General features: G+C 34.8%; 1 protein-coding gene across 4 annotated transcripts in view; it reads left to right on the top strand.

Moving 5' to 3' along the window:
* The first annotated feature begins 4,684 nt into the window (after positions 1-4,684).
* Positions 4,685-16,313, top strand: part of LOC132064197 (very-long-chain aldehyde decarbonylase CER1-like) — a 20,821-nt gene continuing 9,192 nt past the window's right edge. The window contains exons 1-9 of one of the 4 annotated variants that reach the window (XM_059457104.1): positions 4,688-4,872; positions 5,044-5,270; positions 5,924-6,156; positions 7,799-8,018; positions 8,761-9,136; positions 9,223-9,334; positions 9,602-9,798; positions 9,875-9,976; positions 10,205-10,378. In XM_059457104.1, coding sequence (XP_059313087.1) covers positions 4,723-4,872; positions 5,044-5,270; positions 5,924-6,156; positions 7,799-8,018; positions 8,761-9,136; positions 9,223-9,334; positions 9,602-9,798; positions 9,875-9,976; positions 10,205-10,378 — 1,791 coding nt within the window. In that variant the 5' untranslated portion in view covers positions 4,688-4,722. Of the gene's footprint in view, positions 4,873-5,043; positions 5,271-5,923; positions 6,157-7,798; positions 8,019-8,760; positions 9,137-9,222; positions 9,335-9,597; positions 9,799-9,874; positions 9,977-10,204; positions 10,379-16,313 lie in introns of all 4 variants that reach the window. The other 3 variants (XM_059457103.1, XM_059457107.1, XM_059457106.1) reach the window with 3 other exon arrangements.

Raw genomic sequence — 16,313 nt, 5'->3', positions numbered from 1 at the left:
ATAAAATATAAGTTAGGAATCCTAATTAACTTATGATTTTTGTCTTATTTTTGTTATTTTGACTTAAAAATAAATGCTTAAAACACTTTTTTATCTGATCTAAACACTAAAAAGGTGCTTAAAAGCAATTTTGGCTTAAAACCGCCTACAATAAGTCAATCCAAATAGGCTCTGTATCACAATAAATTATGAACCAATGAATGCAAAACTGAATGATGACCGTTGAACCACGTTTAATTAGTTCCACTCTTGAAATATTATCAAAACCGTTGCCAATAAATAACTTCCACTCAATGGTCATCAGGCGACATTGGACTGTAAAAAGGAAAACTGAAAGATTAAGGGTGTGTACGGTACGGAGGAAAATATTTTCCAATTTTCTTGTTTACTTAGTCAAAAAATTTGGAAAACATTTTATTTAGGAAAATAAGTTCCTTAAAATTGGGAAAAATGACTTTTTTAATCAAAATAGGGAAAATAAGTCCACAACTGGAATTTCAACAGCCGCCCAACGCACCCCTCAACCACTCCCACAACCCCACGCACCACCCCCACCCCAAGCCTCCCCCTCCATTTTTTTGTTTTTAAAAGATTTTTAATTTTTTCTTTTGGGTTTTCTACACCCACTCCCTCCAAAATAAAATTCTTAAAAAAAGTTTTAAAAAGTATTTTCTTTTTTTGGTTTTTTACATCACCCACCCCCTCCAAAAAAATATTATTATTTTTTAAAAAAAGTTTTGAAAAAATTTCTTTTTTGATTTTCTACACCCACCCTCGCTCGCACCCCTACCCCGTCCCGAATTTTCTACTTCATATTTAATTTTACATTTATAAGAAATTTATAAAAATGAAAAATTTGCGTGGTTAAATTTGGTGTGGGGTGGGTTGTAGTTGGGGATTGTGGTGGGGGGTGCATAAGAAAAAAAATTCGCATTTTAATAAATTTTCTTATAAAAGTAAAATAATATATATGAAATAGACAATTTGTAAGGGGTGGGTGGGTGGGAGGGTTGGAAGGACTGGTGGTGTAGGGTAGGGTTGGGGTGGATGGTGGTGCGGGATAGGGTGGGTGAAGATGAAATGCGTTTGAGGGTGGTGGTTGGGTGGGGGTGGGATTTGGTTTGGGGTGGGTGGGCTGAGTGGTGGAGGGTGGGTGCTTGGGTGATGGAAATCAGGCATAAACAACGGAAGTAATAGCCAGGATCAACTTGCATGTAATATAGACAACACGTAATCAAGATATTAATCAAGCATAAAATTGATACTTATCTCTTGAAGCATGATTGCAACCTCGAATCTAGCCTTCAGAGGAAAAATCATCCACGCGTTCATCCTCCAGTTTCACGGTCTTCTACTTTGTAACCCGAATAATTACGTAATTTGCGAAATTTGTGTGGGCGAATTTCTATGGAAAAAGTGTCGAAACTTGTAAAATCCTTAGCCTCTTTATGGAATAAGATCCCTATTTTATAACTACAGGTTTTAAAATTTCACCCTTTTCCAAAACCTGTTGGGTCTTTATTTTCCACCAAGAAATAATATTCCATTTAATTCTTTATTAGTCGGGCACAACAAGGACACAGAATTTAATTAATGAGGCTTCCTATTATGGAATCAATTCGAAATATCTGAATTAATCCTACCATAATAAATTACGAATTATTCCACTAAAAAATCGTAACTGCACTCCTCAGTTCAATTTCGAAATCTTTCATTAAATCTTATTTAACTCCCCATGTTAAGATTACAGATATCAGTCAATTAAATTAAATTAAATTTATTGACTAATTGAATCCTTTATATTTCCGCTTAACTTATATCATGTAACGGATACAAAATCCACCTGCGTTGTGGTTTTCACATGAGACTTATAAGCATTCATAAAAGGGTATCATCAATCTCAAAGTCGAGACATGGATTCTATCAACTAATTATTATTGCACAAATGTATTTTGCCATTATCCAATTTACAGAATACATAGACCGCAATTGAGTCGTACCTTTTAATAAATCAAAATAATGAACAAATCACATTGATCATAATAATTATATTAAGATTAAGAGTATGAGTACATTTAATGAACTAGAGAATTTGTTTGATATATTCAGTACAAAAACACTTATCTCTACTTGGTCCGTTCAATACATACAAAATGTACTAGCACAAGAAGAAGGAACTATATCGTTCCCCATAATGAAGATACATTATATTAATCTTGTGCTATAATCATACCGATGGCTTTGTCCAATTTCCATCTTAGATTGTGAACATAAATTTTATACTTATAAGAACCGACGATTTAATCTTCCGTATATAAGCTAAATTCTATACACTAAATCATCTACTATATAAGTAAAGGACACATATACTAGTACATGATCTATTTAACTCTTTATTAAACAATGAATAAATAATTGTTCTATAATAAATATTATATCCAAACACATGGTTAATAGTATATATCCCAACAATTGGGGTGGGTGGTGGGTGTGGGTGTGGGGTGGTGGGGTTGGTAGGGCTTGGTTGAGTATTTTTCAAAAAATGTTTTGTACTAACTAACTGAACATGAGGAAATAAGTAAGAAATTTACTTATTTTCCACTATGCAACCGAACATGAGAAAATAAGTATAAATCCATTTATTTTCCAAAACCATATTTTCCGTAGAAAATGTTTTCCTCCGTAGCGAACACACCCTAAGCATAAAAAGAATATATAGAGAATGAGTAATTACGTTGTAAGTATAAAAAGAATATATAGAGAATGAGTAATTACGTTGTACGTATAATGGAAATTCAATCTAAAAGTTCATTTCTTTCGCTTAAGAATATGATATTATCCATCTGGACTGAATCAGGTTGGGCGGATAAAAAAAAAGAAATGGAGGAAGCTAGTATCATGAGTATAAATCTCAATAGCTTTGGTCCATGTAGCTGAATAGCTTTGGTCTATGTAGCTGTTGTTTTCTACATCGTTCTTAACGATGGCGGTTTCAAAAATTTTACTTAGGAGTTTTAAAAAAAAAAATAACAAAAGCTAAATATAAAAAATAATGTTGTTGATAGAAATTGAACCTAGAATGCTAGAGACAATTTTCAACACCCTGGACCACTTGAGCTAACCTTTTACATATGCTCAGGGTGTTCAAAAGTTAATATGTAAACATAAACACAAAAAATCTATCCTGTATATACACTGTAAATTTTTGCCGAGGGTGTTGAACACCCTCACCTCTACTTAAATCCGCCCCTGGTTCTTAACTCTTATATAACATACGGGTTTTCTAAAAAATTTAACTGTTGTCTAGATCATGTGTATATATATATTAAGAAATTCACTAGATATTTATAAATATTTGACTGCAAACTTAATTTATTATATATTAATTTGAAGTCGCTTAGAAATCCATAAATTTCAAATCATGAATCTGCTTCAACAGTCAGAAATTGTCACAAACATAATGAATAGATTTAACTTCTCTATAATGCGATGCATAAAAGAAAATATTGCACTATTAAATCAGCTTAAACATAATTACACGTAAATTGTCCTTAAAAAGTGAAAAAAGTGAAATTAGTAACTTAGAAACAGGGGCGGCTCAATACATATGATGGCCTAAAGCAAAACTTAAATGAGAGGCCTTAACCTTTTTGTTAAAACAAAAAAATTCGTACATAATTTCATTTGAAACCTATTTTCTAACTTTTTGATATGTAAAGTCATTTAAAACTCCTGGAATTTGTGTTAAAGTTTTAATCCGTCTTTTTGAGTTTTGAATAGTCAAATTCATACTTTCTAATGTACATATTTATATTCTACTAAATAATTTAAGAGATAATATAAAGTAAGAAATTCAAATATAAACAAATTTTAGATGTAAAATAATAGAAAGATAGAATAATGGAACCTGATTTAACAGATGATTTGATATTACTTTTTGTTACTTCAATATGCTGGATGCAAGGCTTGAAAATTCGAGAAAAAAAACAAAAAAAAGTTCGACGATTTACTTTGACTATCTTATTTTAATGAAATTATTTCTGAGACTTGAAAAAAGGCCAAGGGAATACAAAATATTTAAGGAGTGATTCCCAAAAAACCAATAGTCAGACATCTCTATAACAATCACTCACTATAACAACCTTTTAGATAACAATCAAGTTTCCTTTAGAACTTTTTTTGCTGCAATATTCTACCTGATCTTTATAACAGTGTTTTATCTATAAAAACAACATCTATTAATATAACTTATTCTTTGTAAAATCACCCCTTTATAACAATCTTACTCAAATGTTAATTGATTTTACTATTTCTCACTTCCGTTGCAAGTCATTCATCTTTTATAATTAAAACAATATCAGTACTTCCTTGTTGTCATAAAGCCACATATAAAAATAGAAACCTTTAAGATAAGTAATAACAAGTATAATATTTTGATTATATATTTTAAATCTTTAATATAGATTTAATATTCCACTTTTGATAAGAACATAACATTAATACTTATTCAATAATAAATAAAAAAATTTGTATTAAAAATGTGCACATTAAAAAAATTTGGGGCCCTACAATTATGGGGCCTAACGCTGCTGCTTTAGCAGCTTCACCATCCAGCCGCCCCTACTTAGAAAATAAGTAGAGATTCTAGGCAGGCACAAGTACATGCACCGACTTTACATTGTTAATAATGTAAGTTAAATAGATAGTAAATGGGAAATATGAATGCCCCTAAGTAGTAGTAGAATTCTATATAAGGCCGTTGAAGCAGAAGCTTTTAAGATCCAGCTTTGTGGTGAAGAAGAAATTGAAAGAATGGCTTCTAAACCTGGCATTCTCTCTGAGTGGCCGTGGGCACGGCTTGGTAACTTAAAGGTATATATACTCTTTCCTTCATTTATGATAAAAAGATATCTCTAGTTAGCTTCATGCAACTATCTATAATAAACGTTTTCAGCAGAGACTGTATTACGTATTACACGGAGTTGGCATTTGTCAATATTCTGCTAATTTTTTTTTTCTTCAAAATAATATGTTGGTATAAAGTACTTGGTGTTGGCACCATTTGCGTGTCACAGCATATACACATTCTTCATGAGCAAAGATCAAAGAGAGAGGGACATGTTCTACATACTCGTACTCCCATTTACTCTCTTCAGAATGGTTCACAACCAGATATGGATATCTGTATCCCGTTATGTTACTGCAAAGGGTACTAATCGAATTGTTGATAGAAGTATTGAATTTGATCAAGTTGACAGAGAAAGCAACTGGTATGTACCTTCATTCTTCACTCCACTCCATGTCGTTTTGGCAAATAAGTACTCGGCACTGTCGCACGTGACATTTTCACCAAACTCGTTTTGGTAAATACGTTTTATAACAGCTTAAAACTCACCAATACTGTAAAAAAGATATTTACACAATTACACTATTAGCATATATAAATTAAATACTAGATTACGTCAAGCTAAAAGTTACTCCGTCTCAATTTATGTGACACTTTTTGCTTTTCGAGAGTCAATTTGACTAAACTTTGAAGCTAAATTGAATTAGATTAACTTAATATTTTAAGAGTAAAATTTATATATTTGAAAAATACATAAAAAGTATTATAACTTGCAACTTTTCTCATATCAGTTTGGTGAAAAAATACATCTTAAAATGTTGGCACAAAAGTTAAATAGTTTTAATCTCGGAAAACTAAAAAAGTGCATAAATTGAACGAGAGGAGTATTTGAAAGTTTTTTTTGGTCATTATACAAACTTTAACTTACAGAATTTGGCATACGTGCCTAAATTACCTTGTACTTTGTTAGGTTCTACAACTGTATCTACAAGCTAAGAGATCTAACAAAACGAAAAAACAATGTAAATTAAACTGTACATGACATGATTGATTTAAGGATGAATAATTGTTTTGTAGGGATGATCAGATCATACTTCTTGGTTTGCTACACTATATCGGATACCTGATGCTGGAACAAGCTCATCACATGCCTATGTGGAGGACTGATGGAATCATAATAACCATCTTGATTCATATTGGTCCTGTGGAGTTCTTCTATTATTGGCTTCACAGAGCTCTGCACCACCATTTTCTCTACTCTCGTTACCATTCCCATCACCACTCCTCCATTGCTACTGAGCCCATCACTTGTAAGTCGTCTTTCAAAAATATTCTCCATCACTTTGATAAATTTGGTGATCACGTTATTAAGAGTTCAATCCTCGAGAAGATGCATAACAGTTCTAGGGTATGTTTAGTTGGTCAAAATGTTTTGAAAAATATATTTTCTAGAAAATAAGTTCTCTGAACACTTAGGAAAATGATTTTACTAATGGAAGTGGGGAAAACAAGTTTCATAAGTGGCATCCGATTGTATTCTCTCCACGACTCCACCCCCTCAACACCACTGCCCCTTCTTCCTCTTGCTCCGTAACGCCCAACCACTACGTCTCAACTCACCCCATAGTATTTGTCTAGATTATATGTATTAATGTCCTTGGGAGATATTTCTGCTTACTTGCAAACATTAGAACATGTGTAAGAAAACTACTTATTTTCCAGGAAAACATTTTTCTAAAAAAACATTTTCCTTCACAATAAACACACTCTTATAAACAAAGAAATGTCTAGTTAAATAAAAGATATGAGAGTGAAGTAGCTTGTAAATTGGCTTTCTCTAGGTTAAAAGAAAAAGAGGGTAAATTTCACAGATGGTCTCTTAACTATAAGTTTTTTTCACAAAAGTCACTTAACTATCGTTTCTAACACAAAAGTCACTTAACTTTGAGTACACCAACACAAAAGTCACTAAACCACTTTCCGGTGTCACTAAACCACTTTATGGTGATAACTCATTTTTTACTCTTTTTTTTTTTTAAAAAAAAAAACTAATAGACAAAAAATTAATTAAAAAGGTTCAATCCGACCCGACCCAAAATCCATATGAAGAAATTAAATAACCTCTCATATTCTTCCATTTTTCCGACCATTTTAACACGTTTGCTTTGAAATAATACTAGGTAATTCTTCTAGCTATCAAAGTCAATTAAAATTATTGTTCTTACTTGTATACCATGACCAAATTAAGCAGGGTATGGCATCATCTTGATTAACAAGATTTTCTATAATGAAACAGTTAGAGGTGGAATTTATTTAGCATGTGAATTTATTTCCTCCGATTTCTGCAGTTACAATCATAATATTTGCTAAAAAGTGCAAATAAATTGCTAAAGAGTAAAATCCTGATATATGGAGAACTTGATATATGAAGAAAATCTTGTTATACAACATCTTGCTTAGTATTTCAACCCTAGTCGGGTTGAACCTTATTAATTAATTTTTTATTTATTAATTCGCCGTTCTAATTTATACGATACTTTTTTCTTTTTAGTTAGTCTTAAAAAATGACACCTTTCTATATTTGTGTAACAATTCAACTTTAAATTTACCCCTTTACACTTAATGAAATAATTTCTAGTCACACTAATTTCTATGATTCGTTTTAGACCACAAATTTCAAAAGTCTTCCTTCATTTCTTAAACTTTGTGCTCAGTCAAACAGCTTCATATAAAATGGGACGGAGGGCATAAAAAAGAGTAATCACCGTAAAGTGGTTTCGTGACACTGGAAAGTGGTTTAGTGAGTTTTATGTTAGTATATTCAAAGTTAAGTGACTTTTCTGGAAAAAAACCGATAGTTAAGTGACCAACCGTGAAATTTACCCAAAAAAAAAAGGACAATCAATTACCAATTTGAGTGGTTTACGAAGTTATTTTATATTATTTTGGCAGCCGTTATTCATCCATTTGCTGAGATCCTAGCATATTTCGCGCTCTTTGCCCTACCAGTTTTCACAACTCTGTTCACTGGGACTGCCTGTATAGCTTCATTTGGTGCTTACACTACATATATTGATTTCATGAACAACATGGGCCATTGCAACTTTGAGCTCATTCCTAGGTGGATGTTCTCTGTGTTCCCCCCTCTCAAGTACTTGATGTATACACCCTCGTGAGTTTTCTTGCCCTGTATTTTAATGAGTTTAAGTTCTTTGCTCAAAATATGTATACGATCATGCCTTTTTTAATTATTATAAGTAAATTCTTAATACATCAGTCTATAATGTCTACATTGTCTACTAGACTTTTATGTAAGCCTGCTAAGAGTTTCTTTCGTGAAACTACTGAAAAATCTCAAACTTAACTTAGTCATTTGGATATAGATTCAAGAACACGTCATGTTCATTGACCCCCAAAATGTAACTCATCATGCATATCGAAAAGGTAGTACAGTAGTCTGATTAAAGTTACAAAAGAGATGCACCTCTTCTACTTATGTATACAGTATAGTCACTGTTACAGGCTCCGCGAGCAGGATAATTTTAACAAATTCGACTTCTGCTTCCAACTTTAGTTACTCAGGGAAATAAATTGGAACACTTGAAATTATGTCTCTTTCAAATGTACTTCTCTCGTATGGTCTATAGATTTTTTTTTTTTTTAAGCCAATTCCATGTATATTTTTGCTAAGCTATTAACAAGGTAGGGGTCAATGCCAAACCCTCCAATGGCAATGATCTATAGATTGGGCAGGTCAGTAATAACGGAAGCTCTGTATTTCTGATTGTTTAATTTTTTTCAGTAATATATTTTCATGTTCATGGAACCTCTTTCGAATGTAATTACTGAAGATCTGTATTTGTGAACAACTTGTTTAATCTTTTGCCACTGAGATTGATGTTTTGATATCACAGGTACCACTCACTACATCACACTCAATTCAGGACAAATTATTCACTTTTCTTGCCAATGTATGACTATATCTATGATACAGTGGACAAGTCATCAGACGCGTTGTATGAAAAGTCACTTGAGAGAGAAGCTGAAGTGCCTGATGTGGTGCACCTTACACATCTAACAACCCTGGAATCCATCTACCATCTTCGACTAGGGCTTGCATCACTGACCTCGAAGCCTCACACCTCTAAGTGGTACTTCTGGTTAATGTGGCCCGTCACACTATGGTCAATAATGATTACATGGATATATTGTCACGCATTTGTTGTCCAGAGAAATTTGTTCAAGAATCTCAAATTACAAACTTGGGTTATTCCAAAATTTCGCGTACATGTAATCAATATCATCTGAGACTATTGTTACATTTTATAGGTCCATTGTTAGAGTGATTATTTGTCCTGGTTCTTGATTTTGTGCAGTACTTTATGCAATGGCAAAGAGAGACTATTAACAATTTGATTGAGGAAGCCATCATCGAAGCAGATCAAAAAGGCATACAAGTATTGAGCCTTGGACTCTTAAATCAGGCAAGTCAAAATATATGTCTAAAAAGCCTAACAATATCCATCCATACTTTTTAAGTTCTATCTATGAGAAATACGCATGGTTTGTTCTTAATTTATAATTTTCTTGCAAGCTTATCGCAAAATGTTTTATAAGGTATCACAACATATTGTTATTTTGGAGAAAGAGATTTAAAAAGAATTCACCCCGCCCAATATCAGTGTTTGTAGGCTAAACCAATTAAAGAGGGTCAGCTCATGCTTATGATTTATGCAAATGTAACTTTCCAGGAAGAGCAGCTGAACAGTAATGGTGAACTTTACATAAGAAAGCATCCTCACCTAAAAGTGAAGGTGGTAGATGGAAGTAGCTTAGCTGTTGCTGTGGTCATAAACTCCATTCCTAAAGGAACTTCCCAAGTTGTCCTTCGAGGCCGTTTGTCCAAAGTTGCTAACTCCATTGCCCGTGCCTTGTGCCAACGAGGAATTCAGGTATATTTGACTATTAATCTCCTCCATCATTATTGGTATTCTTGTTCTCGCATTCATCTAATTTTTATGTATATAGGTCGTCACGTTAGACGAAGAAGAGTACAAGAGACTTAAAGCAACGCTTACTCCTGAGGCTGGAACTAATTTGGTCCTCTCGAAATCTTGTAATGTTTCAAAGGTATAAACCAAAATACATTGAAGCATACTGACCTATATCTTGCCAATTTATAACATTTCCTTGCACCTCCCCACTCCCTCCTCTCCTAACGCAAAGTTCTAATATGTCGAAATTTGAACAATTCTGGAATTCAGCAAGTCCAAATACAGAAAAGAATCTTCCCCCAACATCTCATGTCTCCTGTCTATAGATTAAAAAGAGGTTCTTGATTGAAATTTTATATCACAGACATGGCTAGTAGGGGACGGATTGAGTGAAGATGAGCAATTGAAAGCACCAAAAGGAACATTATTCATTCCTTATTCACAATTCCCACCAAGGAAAGCTCGCAAGGACTGTTTCTACTTCAGCACACCAGCCATGGTTGCTCCAAAGCATCTTGAAAATGTAGATTCTTGTGAGGTTAGGAAAGATCATTTAATTTTCTTAATTTCTCTATACTAACTTGATCATGTTTTGATAATTAAAGAAATTAATGAGTGATTTATTTTTTTAACTCTAGATTTTTTATTTTTTTTTAAATTTCCAGGATAAGTGTCCTGGGGGTGTTGTATATCATTTTATGCAAACACAAAGAAGGGAGGGCTAGACCATACCCCCGATATATAAACTGATTGCAAGGCAATCTAGCAAAAAGGAGAATGTTAAAACTAGTTAGCTATACATTCTCTAATATACATTAGACCTATACACTTTAGCTCACAAAAAAATTAGCTTTGTCATATATCTTATCCTCATGCTAGGCATTTGACTCTTGTCTAAGTAGTAAGCGCCCAAAGGCCCTCTTGGCATCATGTTGAAGGTTATGACTCAATGATGGATTCTCCTTAGATGATGCAAATTTAGCGTAAAATCGGCAGCTTGGTTACCCTCTCCGTAGCAATGTTTGAAAGTAATCTCCATTTGATCCTATATCCATAGTTTCCTCAATGATATCCTTTATAGTAAGATTGTTAGAGTCCGTTTGTTAACATTTCCCACAATCATCAATGAATCGGACTCTATATAGCTTTGTCCGTATCCATTGTTTTTGATCCATTGAGCAAAGACATATCTCGATTGCCATAGCTTCTATCATGTTATGACTAGTACCTTGAGCTCGGGATTGCAAAGGCAAAAATCATGCTTCCATCCTAAATCTCTAGCTATTCCCCGATTCCACTCTTTGTGCCATGATTGTTGTAGCTCCCATCGTTGTTAACTTTTATTTTCTGATTGGTGGCATGCTCATGTTACTTGTGTAATATTAGCTCTTGGTTTAAGCTTCTCCACTACTTCACTTTGATTGATGCCAAGGCAACTCCATTTGAACTTTGGGAATGCTTTGTCCATTCCGCTTTGAGATGGGCCAAATCACTTCTTGTTGCATTCTCCTAATGTAGAATTTTTTACGATCTCCATATTTGCAAGAGCATCTGTTTGTCCACATTACCCAACATATGATAAGCGGGATAACATGAATTATCATCTTGTGCATTTCATTTTTGCTCCGGGTTTGCCACCATTCATGTAGAAAAGCTCTAACGGGTTGGACTTGATAAGCGATTCCAAGAGGTTGTCCAAAATATTTCCACGTAAATAGAGCGGGCTCACTTTCGATGAAAAAATGTTGGATAGTCTCTGGTTGAGCATTTGAACAAGCATAAGCGATCCGGCATGTCCACCAACTTGCACAAACGAGTTGTTAGTGAATGGTAGCTTGCTTTTAATCAATCTCCGTAAGAAATGAAAATTTAAAAGGGATGCTTTTGTGCCGGCCACCGGTGATTAACGGGGTCCATCCTATGAGTTCTTATCCTATTCCGGGCTTTGTTGGAAAAAACTCCATGCAGCAAGCTTCCACATTAAGTAGTCTTTTTTGTGTTGTGATCCAATCTTGATACGCAATGTGATGTAGTGACCAAACAGAACTATGTCTCCCAAGCTTTGCAAGTCCCATTCATTATCAATAATGAAGTTTCTTACTCTTGTTCTACTAGAGTATACATAATCACGGCGTAAGTAGCAATAGCTCCATAGCCGGTCCGGTTGTCCCACCAAAAGTTGATATGACCATTTTGAATTTTCCGGATCATGTGGCTCAAAGATCACTTCTAATTTTAGTCGAGTTTTCCAAATGTGAGAATTCCCGGACACCTGGACTTTAGCTACGGGATGTGCTCTTATGCGGTACTTAGCCTTTGTGAATCTAGCCACAAAGAGTCTTTACACCTAAATCTCCACCATTTCTTGATATCCAGAGATTTACAAATGTCATTACATATTTCGATGCCCACTCCACCTTCTGTTTTAGGAAAACACAAGTTCTCCCAAGAACTCCAGTGGTATCTTCTTTTATCATTGCTTGACCCCCAAAAGAATCTAGCAAAATGCTTCTCCATTAAGGAAATGGTGCCTTTGGGGGGACTAAGGGCAGTTAAGGTATAGATAGGTAAAGATTGGAGCACACTCTTGATCAACACCTTGTTTTTCCCCATGAGACAAGATAATCTTGTTTTGCCATCCATTCGTTTCTTTAATGACTTTGGATAGCATTTTTCAAAGTATTCCACCTTTTTCCTTCCAATATAGATGGGGCACCCAAGTATTCAAATGGGAAGCTTTGTCAAGAAAACCGATTGCTTCTCTAATCTTATTAATTCTACTTGGACCAGTGCCTGGAGCTGTTAGGAAAAAAAAACACTTGGCTTTGTTCATTTTCTGCCCCGAGCATCTATTGTACCACCGAATTTGCTTCATAATCATCTTGATGGCCTTGGTGTTTCCACTCGTAAAAATGACAATATCATCTGCATAAGACAAATGGTTAATGACAGGACCTGTATCTAACATAGCAAAAGTGCAAGAAATGTTCACTATGAATCAAACTGTTAAGAAGCCTAGCTAAAACTTCTGCACCAATGATAAATAGAGATGGAGAAAGAGGATCTCCCTGTTTCAGGCCTTGAGATGATGTGAAAAATCCATGTCTTTTGTGTTATAGCCCGTACTTTGTACGTTTGGATATTTCGAAGTCGTCGTGGAAAGTTAAGGGCTTAAACGATTTTCAAAAATCATTTTAATGTGTAAGTCGTTATAAAATTATTTATGACTATTATTAGTAGGGAGATATTGTGGGAGGTCAAGGGCAAAAAGAGAAATTTGCAAAATGGGTTACGAAAATAATGCGGAAGGCTAGGGGCAAAATGGTAATATTGAGAAAAGTCGAGGGGTAAAAATGGGAATGTCACAAGAGGGTTCATGAAAGTTCCAAAACAAGGGGCCATATTGGCCATGTGACAAAAATAAAGAAAAAGATGACCAAGAAGTCATCCTTAAAAAGGAAAAGAAAATTCTAGAAAAAAAAAAGAAGAAAGAAAAATCTAGAGAGGGGCATGTGCCCCTCACATGACTAAGAGAATTATATATATGTGGGAGTCATCATCATTTATTCAAGAAAAAGGAAGAACAAAAAAAAAAAAAAAAAGAAGGGAGGAGAAAGAATGGCCTATTCGGCCAAGAAAGGGAGAAGGCACCCCTATGAAATCTTGTCCCAAAAATTTGGTTCTTCATGTATTTCTGCCAATTCAAGGATGCTTTTCAACTTGGTATAGTTGTTTCGGAAGATGGGTCGTTCGTTTCATCATTTCCGCACTTTGGCTAAGTTAAGGGATTGAGAAGAAAAGGTAAGAAGTCAATCTTCTTTTATGTAATATGGATGCTTGTGAATGTTGTAGAGTGGAGGAATGAATAAAAATCATGAATTTGATAGGTATGGTGTTATGGCCGAATGGAGTAGTGTAATGTAGAAGTGATGAATTAATTTTATTTTAGTAGTTTGATTGTTGTGTTGTGAATTCCTTGATGAAAAATGCATGGAAATCATAAATTTAGTGTGTTAGGTGCATGGTGGCCGTGTGTAGATGTGTATGGCCGAATGTGTATGCATGTGTGCGTAGAAGAATGAGTCGATTTTATTTGTGATGTTAATTGTGTTGTGGTGGCCTTGCGGTGTAAATGGAAGAATGCTAGCCAAAATTTGCATGAGGATTTGTTGTTGAGTTGTTGTAGGAAGATTAGTGAATTTATGGTAGATTTATGTAATTATGAAAATGAGTTGTTAAGGTGCCAATTATGATGATTGTTTGTGTTGTTGGGTTGTTGTTGTTGATATATTAATGAGCTAAGTCTCGGGGATGCTATATGTATAGGGGAAATCTTTGAAATTTCGGTAGACAAACATGAGGTTAAGTTGAACTCTTGAAAGCTACAACTCACAATTGGTAAACATGACCATTTGTAGATTTTGGAGAAAACGGGATTCGAATTTGGAGAAGCTTAAGAAGCGGAAAAGGTATGTAAGGCTTACCCTTTCTTTCTCTTGGCATGTCCTAGATATACTAGGCTTGAATTTGGACCTTGGGGACAACTCCTACTCTTCGGAATCCACGTCCGAAATTGCCCTTTTTCTTTTAGTAGAATTGAATCAATTATGTTGCTAATGGTTGGAAAAAGTTTTCTAAACATCTAGAACTTGAACAAATGGGACCCGACTACCTTAAAACTATCACGAATGATATTATGAAGTGTAAAATACGTAAATTAGTACGCCACCTCATTTGACCCGAGGTGGGCCCACAATCCACGAGACCTATGTATATTGTTCTATTTGCCTTATTTTACGTACGATAATTAATGGAAACCTTTGGCTAATGTTCCGAGTTTGTTATAAGTACTTGGTAACTCGGATGTGAGTATTCCGGTTTGCTATCCTGGCATAAGCGCTTGATGCACGAATGATCGATTTGAATATTTTGATATAAGCATTCGATATAAATTATTCGATATAGATATTCGATATAAGTATTACTCGTATAAGCCTTCCGATATGAGAATTTCGACATAATCAATACGTTACGAACATTTGGTACAAGTATTTTGACACGAGTATTCCGATATAAGTATTCCGCTATAAGTATTCTGCTATAAGCATTCGGACGTGAGTCTTCTGATCTGAGTATTTTGATATGAGCATCCTCTCGTAAGCCTTAATGTTCTTCGTATCGATTTCGGATCGCTTGAAAAGTCCGAAGAGGTTTCTGTATTTCAAACGTTTATAACTTTCTGATACCAGCTCGGAAGAACCCGAAACTCGTTTCTGAGCCTTCGAATGTTGGTAAGTGTACGTATTCATCGAGTCTGGATTTATGTGCATATGGTTTCTCACGACTCGCTCGTGCGTGGCTCAATGTATCTTTCACCGAGTCCCGGGCCAGGCATGTTTGTTCTCGTGCGTACTCTACGGTATGATTACGATTCACTGAGTCCGGGCCGTGACATGTTCTCGTGCGCATTCCACTGCATTATTCACCGAGTCCCTCGTACTTGCGGGCCGGGACACGTTATCTATATGTATTTACGATTTGATGGTACGGGGATGGCGGCCAGGATGGCACATGATGATTATTCACCGAGACCCGCAGTAGAGGGTCGGGACACGTTATGTATATTTGGTACATGATTCTTGTCATACCAAATAGAAACAAACAAAAAGGGAAATCATGCTGAGGTATCGAGACTAAACAAAATCATGTGTACGGTCGCACACAGAATCAAAACAAGAGGGTAAATACCCAAAAAAGAAAAAGGAACTGCACCAAATGGGAAACTAACTAACCCAAATTGTGCCCAGTAGACTTAACAATAGGAAACCAGCCATTCTAACGTATACACAGATATTTGGACTACATGCACAACTCATATAAAAGAAACAGTACTTGGACTAATACAGGACCATTAATACACCTTAAGATCTGAGCAACGTGACAAGAGAAAAAGAAGACAGCACTGACTTTAAACACCAAAATCACCTTAAACGAAACCCATCAGATTGGCAACCGATTCAAACAAAGTCCTTAACTAGCATGACTATGTCAAATTAGAAATCAGACACCATCATCATAATCATCCCCACGTGAACTCATACGAACATCTTAAACAACTAACAAACTGAAAACTAAAATTAAGACATAGGCAAATAGATTCTGCTAACTTCTAAAACTGCAAAACCCGAACTAAATTAAGACACGAACATACAAGCATCATTAAACCACCAACTGAAATTAAACTAATTCATCCATTTGAACAAAAATGAAGATATTCAGAGAAGAAAAAAAAAATTATACTAAAGTTGAGCTACAAAATCAGTAACCTAACTTACGACATAAAAAATAAATTAAACTAAACTAATTACATAATCCTACATTGAACTGAAAATAAGAGGAATGAGAAAGCCACCGAATCTTTCGTTGGTGCGTTGAACGAGGGTCGCTTCTGGGTTCTCGAATCTAAACTCGAT

Source organism: Lycium ferocissimum, chromosome 7 (genome assembly GCF_029784015.1).
Source record: "Lycium ferocissimum isolate CSIRO_LF1 chromosome 7, AGI_CSIRO_Lferr_CH_V1, whole genome shotgun sequence".
Taxonomy (NCBI): Eukaryota; Viridiplantae; Streptophyta; class Magnoliopsida; order Solanales; family Solanaceae; genus Lycium; species Lycium ferocissimum.
The sequence above is the reverse complement of the archived record's forward strand: the minus strand, read 5'-3'. Positions and strand labels throughout refer to the sequence as shown.